The sequence below is a fragment of the Mastigoproctus giganteus genome, chromosome 11, assembly GCF_048544385.1.
Source record: "Mastigoproctus giganteus isolate SK-2022 chromosome 11, ASM4854438v1, whole genome shotgun sequence".
Classification (NCBI taxonomy): Eukaryota; Metazoa; Arthropoda; class Arachnida; order Uropygi; family Thelyphonidae; genus Mastigoproctus; species Mastigoproctus giganteus.
In genome coordinates, this window is record NC_143585.1 from 71,642,054 (window position 1) to 71,661,328 (window position 19,275).

At 38.1% G+C, this 19,275-nt stretch overlaps 1 protein-coding gene across 2 annotated transcripts in view; it reads right to left on the bottom strand.

Moving 5' to 3' along the window:
- Positions 1-19,275, bottom strand: part of LOC150078114 (endosome/lysosome-associated apoptosis and autophagy regulator family member 2-like) — a 425,663-nt gene that overhangs the window by 137,969 nt on the left and 268,419 nt on the right. For both annotated transcript variants that reach the window (XM_090385427.1, XM_090385428.1), the window contains exon 15: positions 18,356-18,474. In XM_090385427.1, the coding sequence (XP_090241553.1) occupies positions 18,356-18,474 (119 nt within the window). The remainder of the gene's footprint in view (positions 1-18,355; positions 18,475-19,275) is intronic.

Consider the following 19,275-nt stretch of genomic DNA (forward strand, 5'->3'; position numbering starts at 1 on the left):
ACCACCAAATACGGAGGATGTGGAAAGGTCAGGGAATGACCACCGCATATTCCAGGAGCAATATGGCCTTAGTTGCTAATGCTCCTAAAAACCAAATAACAAAATAATAACAAACCAACCAACCACCCGCTGGCTAAAGGCAAATTTCCGCACATCTATCCTACATCTGTCTTTCCTCAATTTGAATTTATGCCCTCTCAGGTGATTATTCTGAGCAAGAGGAAGAATCCCATCAGCATTGAGCATGCTCAAACCATTCAAGACTTTATACACCTCTATCAGATCACCCCACTGGTGCCTAGTCTCCAGACACGGTAATTTGCAAAACTTAAGCCTTTCTTCGTAAGAGCACCCCCTTTGTTCCATTCACTAATCTTGTTGCCCTTCTCTGTACTCATTCCAGCAGCTCTACATCTTTCTTGAAATGAGGCCTCCAGACCAGTATACAGTACTCTAGGTGAGGCCCGACCATTGCCTTATACAAGGGAATAATCATCTCCTTATTCCTGCTAGAAACATTCATATATATCATTGACAATACACCATGAGCTACTCTTGCAGCCCGTCTGCACTGCTCAGAGAACTTCATATCTGACTGCACAACCACCCCCAGGTCCCTTTCATTCTCTACCACTGTCAGTGTAGTACCACACAGTTGATACATTACTCTGGGGTTGCTGTTTCCCATATGTAGTACTTTACATTTGTCAATGTTAAACTTCATTTTCCACCTCTCAGCCCATCTGCTCAACCTTTCCAGATCCTGTTGCAGCAGCATAATGTCAGTAGTGTCCTTGACAACCCTGCCAACCTTCGTATCGTCTGCAAACTTGGACATCAAGCTTGATATACCATCATCAATATCATTTATAAATACAGAAAACAACAATGGACCCAACACTAAACCCTGAGGGACTCCACTAATAACATTAGTCCACGATGAGCAGTGTCCACTGATTACCACTCTGTCTTCTCCCCTCAACCACCCCTTTATCCATAGCAGCAATTTGCCTCCAATGCCACGCTGCTCCAATTTGTGTAGCAGTCTTCCCTGTGCAACAGTATATGAAGTTCTCTGAGCAGTGCAGATGGGCTGCAAGAGTAGCTCATGGTGTCTTGTCAATGATATACAGGAATTTTTCTAGCAGGGATAAGGAGGTGATTATTGCCTTGTCAGGCCACACCTTGAGTACTGTATACAGGTCTGGAGGCCTCATTTCAAGAAGGATGTAGAGCTGCTGGAACGAGTACAGAGAATGGCAACAAGGTTAGTGAATGGAACAAAGGGTTGCTCTTATGAAGAAAGGCTTAAGTTTTGCAAATTACAGTGTCAAATTACAGTGGAGACTAGGCACCGGCGAGATGATCTGATAGAGGTGTATAAAGCCTTGAATGGTTTGAGCATGCTCAATGCTGATGGGATTCTTCCTCTTGCTCAGAATCACCTGAGAGGGCATAAATTCAAATTGAGAAAAGACGGATGTAGGATAGACGTGAGGAAATTTGCCTTTAGCCAGCGGGTGGTTGGTTGGTGGAACAGACTTCCATCCCTTGTCGTGGAAGTTGATAGCCTAAAAAAGTTTAAGGCTCAGCTGGACAGGTATTTCGAACAAACAGAGGGGTGAAGTGGAAGTGGTTATTTTTTATTTATTTATTTATTATTATTTTTTTTTATTTATTTATTTTTTTTTTTGGCTGATGCTGCATAAGCTTGCTTTCTTGCATCAGATGCCTCTACTAATGCTAAAAACCATAGTTTCTGGAAGGTAAAACGATGCTATCCTTGCTTTAGACCGACTAACACAACCACATTGTGAAAAAGACCGTAAAAATCCTCCATTATCGGTGGGATTCAAACTTGGATCGTTTCCACTTGGTGTGGGGAAGACAGTGATTCTATCAACTGTGCTAACCAAAAGAGCACAAGAGATTGCAAAAAAAAAAGTCTACATGGGGGTGAGGGAACTGATTGTTTCGAAAGGACAGACAAGGTAGGAGGGGTTAGCTGTTAGTTAAGAAACACAAACTCTTAGGAAGTGCATCCAGTTGATAAAGGAGGACAGTGCAATGTTGAGTCTTTTTGGTGTGACCAACACTGGGAAAGGGAAAATGAGAGTAGGAGTATGTTATAGGCCTAATGACTCTGATGAGCACAATGAACAGTTGTGCAGAGAAATAGAATGGGCCAGTAAATCAGAATGTCTTGTAATGGGGGATTTTAACCTTCCAGATATTGACTGGAACTTGTGGGTTGGTCACTCACACACCAGCAAGACTTTTGTGAATTTTGTTGGAGGATTGTTTTCTACAGCAACATGTTTGAGGGGCAACCAGAGGGAGTAATACCCTTGATCTGATTATCAGCAGTGATTATTCATGCATTTAGAATTTGCAGATAAAGGAAACAAGATTATGAGAAATCATTGGCAAAGGATGCAAAGAAAAACAGCAAAGAATTCTTTACTTACGTAAACTCTAGAAGGAAGGGGATATGAATCAGCTTGGTACACTTAACATAGATGGTTTGATTATTGATGAACCTGCTCAAGTAGCTGATAAACTGAATGAGTATTTTTTTTAAATTATTGAAGTTAAACATAAAAAAGGCACCTGAGGCAGATGGAATCTATCCAATTATAATGAAGGAGGCAGCAAGGGAAGTAAGCAAACCTTAGCCATAATTATGAGAGCATCCCTAGAGGGAGGGGAGGTGGTCATGGACTGAAGATGTGCAAATGTATCCCCAATTCACAAAGGGGGTTCATCAAAGGGTGACACAAATAATTATAGACCTATTAGTTTAACTTCTGTTCCGGGGAAAATAATAGAGTCACTGGTTAAAGAGGTGATTCAGGATCACCTGGACAAGACAGCAGTAATAGCTCAGACACAGTATGGGTTTGTTAAGGGGAAGTCTTGTCTGACAAATTTGATTGGATACTACGATGTGATCACAAACGAACTGGATGCAAAAATAATTTTGATATCATATACAGTCAGTCCTCCTACAGCACGATAGTTGTGTTCCTAGAAACCCTCATGCAATGCAAAATCGTGCAATAAAAATAACTGGCCCTTTGAGAAAAATAGGGTTAGGTGCCAACCACCCAAGATTGAACACACATTGTAACCAAATCATTACCAAACAAATAATCATAATAAAATACTTGCGTATTTTATGAAGACTATTATGTAATAAAATATTGCTAATGCTTTTGCTTCTATTGAAAGCAAACTTGTTCTTTGTTTGATTTTCTAACCAAACAGATGACAGCCATTCCATCTCTTCCAATTCTTGTGTCTTGATCTAATGGATTTTATCACTGAGTTGTTCCTGCTATGAAAGTTGTTTTTATTTTCTCTGCATTCTTTCTAATTCTCAGCATTGCATCATTTAGGCCTATAGCACATGCAATATCACATGTTCTTTCATTTCGCTCAGTGTTTCACAATTTCATATTTTTTCTCTAACAGAGGTGGACTTAGCCATAAGCCTTACCAGGGAAACCCCGGTGGGCTGAAGGCCAGAAGTGTGATTTTGGCTATAAACACTAGTATGAATCTGCTACACATTTTCCTGGATAAGAATTTTTGACCCAGTCCACCTCTGTATATCGATATTGCATTAGCATTAGCATTAGTAGAGGCATACGATGCAAGAAAGCAAGCTTATTCAGCATCAGCCCAAAAAAAAAAAAAAAAAACCCTCTCCCATTTCACCCCTCCGTTCGTTCGAAATACCTGTCCAGTTGAGCTTTAAATTTGTTTAGGCTATCAACTTCAACAACAAGTGATGGAAGTCGGTTCCACCAACCAACCACCCGCTGGCCAAAGGCAAATTTCCGCACATCTATCCGACATCCGTCCTTCCTCAATTTGAATTTATGCCCTCTGAGGTGATTATTCTGAGAAAGATGAAGAATCCCATTGGCATTGAGCATGCTCAAACCATTCAAGGCCTTATACACCTCTATCAGATCACCTCGCCGGTGCCTAGTCTCCAGACTCTGTAATTTGCAAAACTTAAGCCTTTCTTCGTAAGAGCAACCCTTTGTTCCATTTACTAATCTTGTTGCCCTTCTCTGTACCCGTTCCAGCAGCTCTACATCCTTCTTGAAATGAGGCCTCCAGACCTGTATACAGTACTCAAGATGTGGCCTAACCATTGCCTTATACAAGGGAATAATCACCTCCTTATCCCTGCTAGAAAAATTCCTGTATATCATTGACAAGACACCATGAGCTACTCTTGCAGCTCGTCTGCACTGCTCAGAGAACTTCATATCTCCCTGCACAATTACCCCCAGGTCCTTTTCATTCTCCACCACTGTCAGTGTGGTACCGCAGAGTTGATACGTTGCTCTGGGGTTACTGTTTCCCATATGCAGTACTTTACATTTGTCAATGTTAAACTTCATTTGCCACCTCTCAGCCCATCTGTTCAACCTTTCCAGATCCTGTTGCAGCAGCATAGCGTCAGTAGTGTCCTTGACGACCCTGCCAACCTTTGTATCATCTGCAAACTTGGACATTAAACTTGATATCCCATCATCAATATCATTCATAAACACCGAAAACAACAACGGACCCAACACTGAACCTTGAGGAACTCCACTAATAACATTAGTCCACGTTGAGCAGTGTCCATTGATTACCACTCTCTGTCTTCTGCCACTCAACCATCCCCTTATCCATAGCAGCAATTTGCCTCCAATGCCACACTGCTCCAATTTGTGCAGCAGTCTTCCATGTGCAACAGTATCAAAAGCCTTTCTAAGATCCAAATATATAATATCAAAGTTATTCCCTGCATCCAGTTCTTTTGTGACTACATCATAGTATCCAATCAAATTGGTCAGGCAAGACCTGCCCTTAACAAAACCATGCTGCGTCTGAGCTATAACTGAATTCTTGTCTAGATGATCCTGCAGTGCTTCTTTAACCAGTGCCTCCATTAATTTACCTGGAACAGAAGTTAAACTAACAGGTCTATAATTACTTGTGTCAGCCTTTGATCCTCCTTTGTGAATTGGGGTTACATTTGCACATCTCCAGTCTATGGGTACCTCCCCTGAGTCCAAAGAAGCTCTCATAATTATGGCTAGGGGTTTGCATACTTCCTTTGCTGCCTCCTTTAATATAACTGGATAGATCCCATCCACCCCAGGTGCCTTTTTTATGTTTATCCTCAACAATCTCTCCTCCACGTTCCTCTCAGTTATTACAAAATCATCCAGCTCACTGCCAATGTTTACTTTACCTACATCATTCTCCTTCCTGAATAACTCCTCATGCGTGAATGTAGATGCAAAATACTCGTTTAGATTGTTAGCCACCTGAGCAGGATCCTCAACTGTTGAACCATCAATATCCAGTGGACCAATCTGATTCATCCCTTTCCTTCTTGAGTTCAAGTATGTAAAGAACTCTTTTCTGTTTTTCTTTGCATCCTTTGCCAAGGATTTTTCGTAGTCTGCCTTTGCCTGCCTAATCTCCTTTGTGACTTGGTTACAGACCAACTTATATCTATCATAGGCTTCCATGTCACCCATTAATTTATATGTATCCCATGCATTTTTCTTCTCTGCCACATGTCTCATTAGTTCATCTGACAACCATTTAGGCCTAAACCTTGAACAATATTTCTTAGTTGGTATGTAAAGCCTGGTAGCCTCCAAGATTAGTTCCTTGAATGCTTCCCATTTTGAGTTTGCTGTTGGTAACATCATCAGTTGGTCCCACTGTATAGAATTTAAATACTGTCTCAGACCATCATAGTCGCCTTTACGAAAACAAAAACCCTTCCCTTTACCTCTGATGGTAGTTACCTCCTTGAGTAAATCCCACTTCAACACACTGTGATCACTGCCACCTAGTGGTTCATTTATCTGCAGGTTCTTAATGCATGAAGAGTCACTACTGATAATCAGATCAAGAGTATTGCTCCCTCTTGTTGCCTCACGAACATGCTGGTGTAGAAAACAATCATCCAATAAATCCACAAAAGCCTTGCTAGTGTGCGAGTGACCAACCCACAAATTCCAGTCAATATCTGGGAAATTAAAATCCCCCATTATAAGACTCTCTGATTTACTGGCCCACTCTATTTCCCTGTACAATATCTTATTATACTCATCAGAGTCATTAGGCCTATAGCACACTCCTACTCTCAATTTTGATTTCCCTATGCTTATGTCACACCAAACTGATTCGGCACTGCCCTGTCCATCGATGTCGACTGGCTTCACTTCCTTGGACTTTATGTGTTTCTTAATTAATAGCATAACCCCTCCTCCCCTCCTGTCCTGTCTATCCTTTCTATACACATTGTATTCCCCAAATTCCAGTTCCGCATTACTTATATCTGTGTGACACCACGTCTCTTTCTGTGTGACACCACGTCCACGTCAATTGCTTTCCTTTTTCTCTCTGAACCTGTAGTGTCTTCACCAGGATGCTTCCTTTTCACACCTTTTAAAATTACACAATTACAAAATGAGCAGGCACGCTTGATACATATAAACAAAGCTGTGCACGTGTAGCAACTGAATAAACAATACAATAGTGTATCTCTATCATAAAGGCAGAGACACTATTAACACCTCACAAGCCCACATTTTACTAAAGCACATTTCTGGGGGTTACTACCATAAAACAATAAAAACAATTTTCCAGTTGCATTTCTGTCAGTGGAATCTGTTATAAACTGGTAGCAAACTTGATCTAATTGCATTTGCGATAATACCGATAGCTGCAATTGTGTGGGTTTTTACGTTATTATGGAAAAATGTGTACCCGCTTCACTGATATAAAAAATATAAATAAATTTTCAGAATCTTCTCTTTATTCCTATCGTGTTGCGTTCAGTTGGGGTGATTCTGCATTCGAATGCCATTTCTTGTAAACACAAAGGCGAATCGTGCATAAGTGACTTCGGTTCGTGTTATATACCATATCGTTCCCCTATTTATAAATCGTATATGATCGAATTCGTGTAGTGTAAACATGTGTTATACGAGGACTGACTGTACTTGGATTTCAGGAAATCTTTTGATACTGTTGCACATGGAAGACTGCTGAACAAATTCAAGCGGTATGGCATTAAGAACAATTTACTGCAATGCATAAATGGATGGCTGAGTGGGAGATGGCAGAGAGTGGTAATAAATGGACACTGCTCTACGTGGACCAATGTTATTAGTGGAGTCGCCCAGGGTTCGGTGCTAGGCCCATTATTGTTTTGTGTATTTATCAATGAAGGTATATCAGCCTTAATGTTGAAGTTTGCAGATGATACAAAAGTTGTCAGGGTTGTTAATGACAATAAAGACCGTACGCTACTGCAACAGGATCTAGAAAAGTTAGGCAGATAGACTGAAAAGTGGCAACTGAAGTTTAACATTGACAAATGCAATGTACTCCATATGGGTAGCAGTAACCCAAGAGAAACATACCAACTATGTGGTACTACACTCAGGGACGTGAAGAATGAAAAAGATCTGGGGGTAATTGTGCAGTCAGATATGAAGTTCTCTGAGCAGTGCAGATGGGCTGCCAGAGCAGGTCATGGATATATAGGAATTTTGCTAGCAGAGACAAGGAGGCGATTATTACTTTGTATAAGGCAATGGTCAGGCCACACCTTGAGTACTATACAGGTCTGGAGGCCTCATTTTAGGAAGGATGTGGAGTTGCTAGAATGAGTATAGAATGACAACAAGATTGGTGAAAGGAACAAAGGGGTGCGCTTACAAAGAAAGGATTAAGTTCTCCAAGTTGCAGCATCTGGAGACTAGGCACCTGCGAGGTCTTCTGATCGAGGTGTATAAGGTCTGGAATGGTTTGAGCAAGCTCAATGCTGACAGGACACTTCCGCTTGCTCAGATTAAGAACCTGAGGGGGCAGAGATTCAAATTGAGGGTTTTTTTTTTTTTTGGGTAGTTGTTGGCGCATCGACTTCTGTGGCCATAATGCACCTATCAAGGTTGTTTTTTTTTTTTTTTTTTTTTGCAGTACTTTGATCCAAGCCCGAGGCGGGATTCAAACCCGTGACCTTTGGGTTGCCAGGCAGGCACTTTACCCACCCGGCTAGCCCGGTCGGCTTCAAATTGAGGAAAGACAGTTGTAGATGTGTGGAAGTTTGCCTTTAGTCAGTGGGTAGTTGATTGCTGGAACAGACTTCCACCTCTTATTGTGGAAGTTGATAGCTTAAATAAATTTAAGGTTGAACTAGACAAACATTTGGAGTGACCATATGGTTGACATGGGAAGGGTTTTTTTTTTTTTTTTTTTGGCTGATGCTGTATAAGCTTGCTTTCTTGCATCATCATAGGCCTCAACTAATGCTAATATGTTAAAAGGTTCCTGTCAATATATTGACAGGAAACTTTTATCATATTTTAATATTTTATTGAATAACTTGAATGACATCAGCCTTGTTGGAATGTGAACTGCTTCACTAGGATAATGCGTAAAGGAGATATGTTCAAAAAATTCTCCTTTTGGACAATTGCATGGCACATAAAGTAGACAAAAGCAAGGTAAAAAACACAAAACTTGTGTTTCTTCTGGCAGACACAAGCATCTTCCAAACCATGGTTTAAGCAGTAATACAAAGTTTCAAATCATCTTGAAAAGTGATTTTGCTTAAAGTGATGAAACGTAATGTTATTGTAAAATGTAACAAAACGTAATGTTATTGTAAAATGTAACAAAACGTAATGCAAAATGAATGCAATGATACTGCTACACACTAACATTATTGGATGTAGTAGAAAATGTAGAAAAGGCATGAACAGAGTATCTGAGATGAACATCTATAATGGGCTTCTCAGATACTTTTATGTACTAAATCCAGCATCTTTTCAACGCGCAGGATGCAGAATTCAGTACAAAACTGATTCTATTGAAATTGATACTAACAAGGAAGACATGTCTTTAGTAGAATTGATTTGCAAAACAAACCACGGATTGAACTTTGATTTAAATGCTTATACTATGGTTGATAATAACATAATCAAATCACAACTTAAAGAGATAATGGTCCTACTTCCAGAGTGAAGAATCAAATGGGAGAGAAAAATGGAGATCAAGATGAAGAAGCTTAAGATGTAGAACCGAAAGTTCTCGCTACTGGCAAAGCACTTCAAACAGCTAAGCTTTTGGATTGGTTTTTAAATATCATTTAGCAGATTATAAAAACTGAATATAATCAACAAGTTAGTTTACCCCAGGGGCTCACATCTGGTGAGTATGGGCTTGGCACACCCAGGGTCCTGAGCTGGATATCATCATTCTTCTCTTTCTTGGTGATTCCCTTCTACTTCTGACTCTCTCTCTCTCTCTCTCTCTCTCTCTCTCTCTCTCTCTCTCTCTCTCTCTCTCTCTCTCTCTCTCTCTCTCTCTCTCTCTCGGTGACTCAGAAATTTTTTTTTTGCTGGTGCAGCAAAAGACTCAGGCTTCCTTGCACCATATGGCTAATAATAATAATATACACAATGCAATATAGGGAGGTTCCCTGGTATTCAAGTATTCATTATACAAGTCCCCGCAGTTACAAGGATTTGAAAATTAAAGAATTAAAGGAAGCGCTTAAGAAAAATGACCAAGCACTTCAATATTTTTGTGAGAATGATCTCCTTCATGATCGTGCAGAAAAAGTTAAGCGTGAAGTTAAAGATATAACTAAATGCTATAACAATTTTATCTGAAAAAATATGGCAAAAAAAAAAAAAAAAAAACTACTCTGGATTCATTCTTTATTAATAAAACTGAAAAATAGTGTAACTTCAATAAACGTTACTTAACCTTACATCGTTCAACATATTATAATAAAAAATGTCTAATGAAATAATTGTAACTTCAATAAATTATAAACCTTAACCTTAAAAATGTCTAATAAAATAATTGTTTCATTTTTCAGTTCCTTCAATCCATTTTTTACTATGTACAAGTACATAATACACATTATGAAAATTTGATCCCTGTTTTAAGTGGAATATTCTGGAACCAATATCCTCGGATAACAAGGACCCCTCCTGGCATATTTCAGGTGCAAATAGTAATTCATTTGTTTAAAAAAAAAAAAAACCACAAGTGAAAAGCAACAAGTTTTATGTGTGGACTGGGAACACCATTTCCATGCATATGCCATATTGCCTATTCATTTCTCCAACCAGCACACTGCAACAACCATAATATCCAGTGCTTCAGCTACAATATATGGTATAGGGATAACCTAGGGCCTCCGTAGCCGAGTGGTCAGGAGCGGGAGTGCAGTAGCATACGCTCTTTGAATAGACCGGGGTTCAAGCCCCTGACTGCTGAATACGGTCGATCTGCCAACCCGCACTGGACCAGCGTGGCAGATTATGGTCCATTTCCCTCAGCATGAATTGTTGAGGAGGCTTCCATCCTGCAGTGGGTTGATAATGGCTGCAATTTACCTTTACCTATGTGATGTATGAAAAAATTTAAAAATAAATAATAACTTGCCATATTTCTATTGTTCAATTTTAACAAAATTTGGGAAAGCTCTACAAATCATCTAAAGGGCCCAAATATAAAATTCAATGAAAATCCATTCCAGCAGAGTCGAACTGTTATATACAGACAAACAGACAGACAGATAGACATAGTGAAGACAATAGATGCATTATGCAAATAATTAATATGCTTAAAAAACACTTCAGAAATAAAAAAAATAAAAAAAATTTAAATAATAAATAAATCAGATTATTTTTGGTAGATAATACCGTATTATTAAATGTACAGTAAACTGTACCTATATATAAATATATTAACGTATGTATGTAAATAGTGTATGCAATAACTGTGAAAGTGAAACATTATTCAGCTTAACTGGAGTGCTCTGGGTGTTGATATGTATGCATTTTATTTTTGTTAATTAACTTTTTTCATTAAATTTCTATTAATTTCGATGTAATTTAAAAAAAAAGTCAACCCCTGTTATAACATCACTCAGTTTTAACCAAGTTTGACTACACTAATATGTCGGCTACAGAGCTTAGGTACCTTAAAGGGGATTCAACTAAGGTCTATAATGCTCTAGGGGGGGGATAAATGAATGATAGTTATATGTTCATTGTAATAATTGATTCTAGTTGAAAGAGTTTTAGAATGGATTGTAGGAAGTTTTATTTTAGCCAGCAAGTCGTGAATTAAAGCAATAAGTTACATCCATGATTAGCTGAATCTGACAGCTTGGGAAATTTCAAATTTCAGCTGATGGATACTTATATTAGGAGGCAAACATATCAAAAAGGTTTGTCTTATTGGCTGGTACAGTCAACAAGAAAAGCCTTCCTTATATGTAGGCCAAGCAACTTGCTCCATATCACCATTGGACTTAAGGGGATGATCAACTCCCTTTCAAACTTCTCTGCAACAGGACCAGATGAAATCACCAACTGCTGCCTCAATTTTTTTTTCTTTTTCTCATCCTAAATATCTTGGTAAACCTCTAACAACCAAAGCTGCGGTCAAGCTTGTCTCCCCTGACTGCAAATGCTATAGGGAAAATGAAAATATTATGCTTGTCCCTAGGAGTGGAAATCCATAACAGCTAAATGGATGGCTTCAAACCCATCCCTATATACTCCCCTTTAAAAAAACCTTTAATCAATATTCTTTGAGTCCACTTTCCAGGAAAAGTTTTGCATCTAGTACAACATCCATTTGTTGTCACATCTCGGAGTGTTCAAGCAAATGTTTATTCTTCAACTAATTACATCATTTATGCAACATAGCAGAAAAAGGGAAATCTATGCTGCTTTTTTCTTGATATCAACTGCTATCGTTGATTCGGCTGCTGTTGATCATTTTATATGTTTACTCCAGAACTATTATTTCATCTCAGGATTCCCCTTGAATCCAGTTCAACAATTACTTTATCACTGCACCCTCATGTTTTGTGACAAATTCCCAACCAACCTGAAATATAAGCTTACACTTTCCCCGAAGAGGTCTCTTTGCCTTTCTGTTCTTGGCTACACTCTTCCCTTTTATATCATCACCCCAACTGCAGCTCTTATGATTATGATATTTTTATGAATTTTGCTGGCCCTTTCCAGTAACATCAGCCTTCTCAAATTAACCATATATAGATCAACAACCAGTCAAAAATGAAAGAGCAATAAAGCCCAATGTGTCCTATTATTAATCTTAAATTATAATACTGTTTACAATATTCCTTGTGGCGGGTGCAATTCAGCCTATATTGGCTTAACCCAGAATAAACTTTAGCATTAGCATTAGTAGAGGCATTTGATGCAAGAAAGCAAGCTTATGCAGCATCAGCCAAAAAAAAAAAAAAAAAAAAGTAACATAAATAAATAAAAATAACCACTTCCACTTCACCCCTCTGTTCGTTCGAAATACCTGTCCAGCTGAGCCTTAAACTTATTTAGGCTATCAACTTCCACGACAAGGGATGGAAGTCTGTTCCACCCACCAACCACCCGCTGGCTAAAGGCAAATTTCCGCACATCTATCCTACATCTGTCTTTCCTCAATTTGAATTTATGCCCTCTCAGGTGATTTTTCTGAGCTAGAGGAAGAATCCCATCAGCATTGAGCATGCTCAAACCATTCAAGGCTTTGTACACCTCTATCAGATCACCCCGCTGGTGCCTAGTTTCCAGACACTGTAATTTGCAAAACTTAAGCCTTTCGTCGTAAGAGAACCCCTTTGTCCCATTCACCAATCTAGTTGCCCTTCTCTGTACTCGTTCCAGCAGCTCTACATCCTTCCTGAAATGAGGCCTCCAGGCCTGTATACAGTACTCTAGGTGTGGCCTGACCATTGCCTTATACAAGGGAATAATCACCTCCTTATCCCTGCTAGAACGAGGATACAACAGCATGCAGCACCTGTTAGGCCAAACTAGCTTTTCATGCTATTAATGATGGGCACATGTTCCTATTTGATGAGTGAAAGGTCCTGAATACTCAGCAAGAATACTTTAAGTTATTAATTGCAGAAACATTGGAAATGAGATTAAATCCCTACTCTATTAATGTACGTAGACCTTACAATATCTCGGATTCGCCGACTCTAACGCGCATGTATAAACAGTAGTTCATACATTGGTCTGCATAAATAATCTTATGCTAGATTACAAAAAAGTTTGTATAAAACAAAGGGGAATATCATTCGTGATTCGCTTTTGGCTTCTTGTGAACACTGAAACGATCGAATTAAGCTAGTCCCTTAAAGGAAGTTTTAGACAATTTTAAAAAGTTTAAATTATTTGTAAATTGATGTATATTTATTTCGTGGTGTCAAGATTATCAAGACAATTTCAATTCTCATATTAGCACACATTATTGGTTGGTTTGGGGGACTGATGGCTGCTGACTTTCCAGAGAATCTTCTCAATGCACTACGTTGGACAGGAGTATTGAATATATGATGATTTTAATATATAGCTTTTTTAAAAAAAATCATAAATTGATTTAATTAACATGATACATTAATTCACATAAGAATACATTTATACAAAATTTTGTGTTAAGAGAATTACAGTTCTACAATAAAGGTATATAGATCAACAACTTATTTCTGCCTACCTGGGTTATGAGAACCTTTTGGTTTGCATGTAAATCCCCTTAAAGATTATCATTTGCTCCTTCCTCAAATTTGTAGGAAAGAGGAGACTCTTTTGAGTCTCCTCTTTCCTACAAATTATAATCCAGTCTAAAGTAATTTCTCCTATGAACCAAATTAATTTTTAGGCTTATACTTCAATTCTAAACTTCTCTTCTTGGTCCCAAAACCTTTCTCTATCATTCTTTTGTTTTATGAAATGTAACCTTCTCTCATTCATAAATCCAAACACCATTTGCAACCTATATTAATATATAGAATATAGGTTTGCTTTGAAACCTATATTCTATCTCACTTTTTAATCTTAATTCAGCCAATGCTGCATATGCTGTACAAAACTTACCTCTTATACACTTAGTTTAATACAAAAAACATGAGAAACTAAGAAACTCTAAACACCCATTACTCACGTTTTTGTATTAAACTAAGTGGATACAAGGTGAGTTTTGTAGAGTATATGCTGCATAAAATTTTCATATCCATAAACGGATATAATATTATGACACTATTGGCTATGAGTTAGAACCACAAGGTAACTTGAACATTCATTTTAAATTAAATTTATTTAATTTTAAATTTACTTGAAATTTAAAATCCAAATTAAGTTATTTGAAGTTTAGCAAAACATTTCATTTGGTCCTGTATAAACAAGAACATAACAGGATCATGAGTAAAATCCTTAGATGGATTACAGGACAGCTTTCTCACACCCTGGCTGAATCAATCAGGCTCTGGTGGGGGTTACTTACATCTAGCAGAACAGGAAAACTGACTTTGGAATACACAAAATTTACAGACATACTACACTGCCACCTTGTAATCTTGCTTGCTTTGTTGCAAAAACAAATAAACAGTATAGCTGTACAACAGGAAGCAATGGGGTGTAATTAATGATTGCTGCTATCACAGACACGTGATAGCAGCAATCATTAATTGAAACTGTCTTTAGATTCAAACAAAATTAGAATGTGTATTAAAAGGTTAAAACTGATTCAGTTGAAGACATAAGAAGATCAAAAAAAGAATAGCAGTGAGATTACCAGAAAACAGTGTGCCGATATTAGATAAATTTTGAAAGTAGTCCAAAAGAAGTAGTGATAGCAAGAGTATAATAAGTTATTGTGCAGTTCATGTAATTTTTAAAAAGCTTAAAATAACTCATGCAAATCTCATGTTCCAAAAGACTTACAAGAGAACTGCAATTTTGTTTATGCAGTTCGAGAAAACTGTGACATCACAGCTGAGCTTGGCAATTCAATATATATATATATATATATATATACACACCGATGAGCCAAAACATTATAACCACCTACCTAATATGATATTAATCCTCCACGTGCAGCCAAAACAACTCATACCCAACGAGGCATGGATGCTACAAGATTTCTAAATGTGTCTTGTGGTATCTGGTACCAACACATAATCAGCAGATCCTTTAACTCCTGTAAGGTCCGTGGTTGAGACGCTGCAGATCGGAGTTGCTGTTCCAACGCAAACCACAGATGTGCGATGGGATTGATGCCTGGTGAATTTGGAGGCCAGGGCAATACCTGGAAGTCTTCCTCATGTTCCACGAACCAGTCTCGAACAATCCGAGCAGTGTGGCATGGCACATTATCCTGCTGAAAGACGGCACCGCCAGAGGGGAAGACCGTTGACATGAAAGGGTGTACCTGGTCAGCAATGATGTTTAGGTAGGTGGTGGATGTCAGAGTGCCAGGTATATGGATTACTGGACCCAGGGTATCCCAGCAGAACATCGCCCAAAGCATGACACTGCCGCCACTAGCTTGTTTTCGTCCCATGGTGCATCCAAGCGCCATCACTTCCCCAGGTAAATGACACATACCCGGGTGTCCACGTGGTGCAACAGGAAAGGTGATTCATCGGACCAGACGACCTTCTTCCAATCACTCAAGATCCAGTTTCGATGCTCAAGTGCCCATTGTAGGCGCTATTACCAGTGAACGTCGTTAGCATGGGCACTTGCAGCGGCCTGCAGCTATGCAGCCCAATTTTCAGCAGGATTCGATGTACTGTGTATTGTACACATTACTCCTGTCATCAGCATTCCAATTACCAGCGAGTTGTGCCACAGTCTCCATTCTGTTGCTACGTATCATCCGGGACAGCCTTTGCTCACCTCGAGCATCGAGCCGTTGTCCAGCAGTTTGTGGGTTTTCCCTCATTGTACCACTTTCGGTAGATACTAACCATGGCTGACAGTGAACACCACACCAGCTGTGCTGTTTCGGATATGCTCTGACCCAGTCGTCTGGCCATTACAATTTGTCCTTTGTCAAACTTGCTTAAGTCTGCTGCTTTTCCCATCTGAAGAACAAGAGTAACACTGATTAACGGAGCTCAGTATCAGGTGGTTTTTATATTGTCCCGACCTCCGCCGTAGTTCACCTGCAGTTGCTTTGATTTGCATTACGACTTGCTGGTCAATGTTTTGGATCAATTTATATACATATATATTTCAAAATTTTCCCTGAGCACAAGAAAATAAATTTTTTTTTTTTTTTTTTTTTAATGAGACAAGATTCTGAATTAAAAACACATTTTTATATAGTACATGGCTGCACACAACATATCCTAATGGCAGCACTCACAAAACAGCTTTCTTATATTCAGGAAAGAATTCTTCAAATTGAATAGTTTTTATTATTATTTTTCAACGTTATATTTAATAAAGCATGCAAAACTTGGAAAATGGATAGATTTTAATTATTAAAAATTTTAAGGATCAGCTGTTGGAGATATCCTCAACTATTTTTCCCAATTTTACCAGAAATACTCAATAAGCAGCTTTCCCTAGTTATCATAAGGATATAGACAGAGAACTTTGAACACTTAGCTGCTGAACTTATGACCAAAGTATTCCTAATAGTTGAGAAATCTTAATGAGATTTTTAGCAATCAAGAACAAGAAGTCTGTTTGAGCAGAATTCAGGAGTTTGCAGTTAAATCCATTAACTTCCAACTCCTAAACTATCTTGAAATCTTCCATCTTATCACTGACTGCCAATATGCATCCACTGTCAGTGTCGATTGACTGGTGATGTATCGGCTTATGCCATCTGTAGACAAATTCAATGGTAAAGTTTGGAAAAACTCAAGCAGTTACTCTTGATATTTCTAAGACTTTTGTTCATATTTGGCATAAAGGATTTCTAAACAAGTTCCCATCTTATGCATTTCTGACTGTTTTTTTGCAAATGGTTACCCATTTTCTTTCTGCCTGCTCTCTGCAAGTGATGGTAGATGGCTCTGTCTTCTGACTTCTCCACTAATGGTGTTCCTCAAGGTTCAGTTCTTTCTACCATTCTTTTTCTCTTGTATATTAATAATCATCTTCCACTTACTGGAAATCCTATACACAGTTTTGTTTTGCTGATGATAGCACATTGCATTCCACCTTTCAGTTTGAGGAAACCTTTCCCTGTACAAACAGCTCTAACTTCTCCAATATCCACCCAATTCCTTAAATGCCAATCTCCTGGTAATCCTCTAACTAGGAAAAGGTCACTTAGTTAATTTCAATCATTCAAAAAGTCAGGCCTGTCTTATATCTCACAAAAAATAGTCTACTGCTCCTATGCTTCTCTTTGATGATACTCAGATTTCTAGACAAGATCACATATCTCTATTGGGGATTATCCTGACTTCTAATCTCTCTTGGCATAAGCACACCACAAATATTCTTCCTCGGCATCCAAAAGACTGGGTTTTCTTTTTTCATTCTCGGCACTACTTTTCTTCTAAACAACTAGACACTCTGCACAAATGTCAAATCTGTCCTACCATGGAATATTGTTCCCATATATGGAGTGGTTCCCCCAAACTCTCTCTCAGGCTTCTAGACTCCACTCAAAAGAGTGGCAGTCAGGTTAATTAATGACCTGTCTCTTATAAAGTCTCTCCATTCTCTGTCCCACTGACGTCCTGCTTCTGCTGCATTCCTTTTCTATAGATACTTCCACGAACATTGTTCTTCTGAAGTGGCACTTGGAATTCACCCACTCTCATTCCAAACCATGCACCACAACCAGTCAGCATCCATTCACTGTCCAACTCTTCTTCTTCCTCAATTATCCCTTCAACTTCTGTTTGCTGGAACAACCTTTCTCCACATGTAATTCAAGTTTAATATCTTCAGTCTTCTCAACTTCAACCCATAACAGGACTGAATACTACAAGGTCTAATAGCTTTCGTGTTTGAGATTTTCATAAAAAAAATTGTGCACTCAATTCTAAGCCAGTCCTTGAACATGTTCTTACACTTTATTTTCTTTACAGAGGTTCACATCTGAATCCCAAAATTAGTAAGTTTGCACAACCAATTTAATGTATTCAAATTATGATCAAGATAGAATACACTGAAAAATTCAAGTTTTTCTCAATTTTTCGTTAAAAAATTGCATTTTTAATGTACCATTTCTTACAGTAATTTAGTTTCCAATGAAAACCATTCATACATATCAAAAACCAAATCCTGCTTTTAGAAATAATGTTTCTGATAATCAGTTCCTCAACTTTTATTACTTTTATTTAGAAGTGGAAATTATAATTTTTAATTATGAAATAATTTTATATACGGGAACAATAAGAATATGAAATTTTGTCATTATATGTAGCTAAGAGTTAGGGAAAGGTCAAACTAATTTGAAGTGATATTGAATAAGACAACTTATTTAAGTACTACAATTCTTAAATTCTCACCTAACAGACTGCGTAACAAGGGCTTGTCCAGCATTGCTGTCTTGTGATGGTATAACAGTAGCTCTACATATCATTGTATTTATAACTTCTTCTTCTTCTTCTTCTTGAGAATCTAGAGTCTGAAAATATATTTAAATTAATATACTCCTTATACAAAAGGAAAAAAATTTTTAATTCAAAATGCATATATTACTGCTTATATATATAATATTATCATAACAAACTGATTTGAATTTAAACGTTCTTCAACTTAACAGGAGGATGAAAATTCCAGTTGTACAGTATAAGTCCATTATGGCACCCCTTTCAGAAAACCAATGTGGAATCCAACTTTCAACATCCACAAATTCTATCAGAATCTAAAGCTACCCACCGAAACCACAAAGACATTTCTCCAGGACCTTGACTATGAGAATGGTTAGTTATGCATTTGGCATAAAAATTGTGCCAAATGCATAATTAGAGACCTATTAGATGAATTTGAGGGGAACTGAGATACTTGTTCTTATGCACCCCCCCCATATCCATTCAGTTCTGCCACCTACACCCACCCAAATATTTGAAATAGCTCGATTGTGGTCAGCATTTTCCTTTCTTCCCTTCTTTAAAATAGCAAAATGGTACTATGTATGAGGGAATATCAAAATATACGTACCTTTACCTAGAAATAGTAGCCCTAGAAAGGAGGAACTTTAATCCTTTTCTATGTACTGTCCATGTATAGTAACACATTTCTTCCATCTATAGATCAGTTGTATAATACCTTGATCATAGAAGTCCACACTTTTTGCCTGAAACCACAATTCCACCTCACTGATGACTTCCTGAGACAAATCAAAGCGGCATACACACACAATGGTTTCTTCATTTCTCGAAACAAGAAGTCTAATGGTGCTAGGTCAGGAGAATAGGACGGGTGC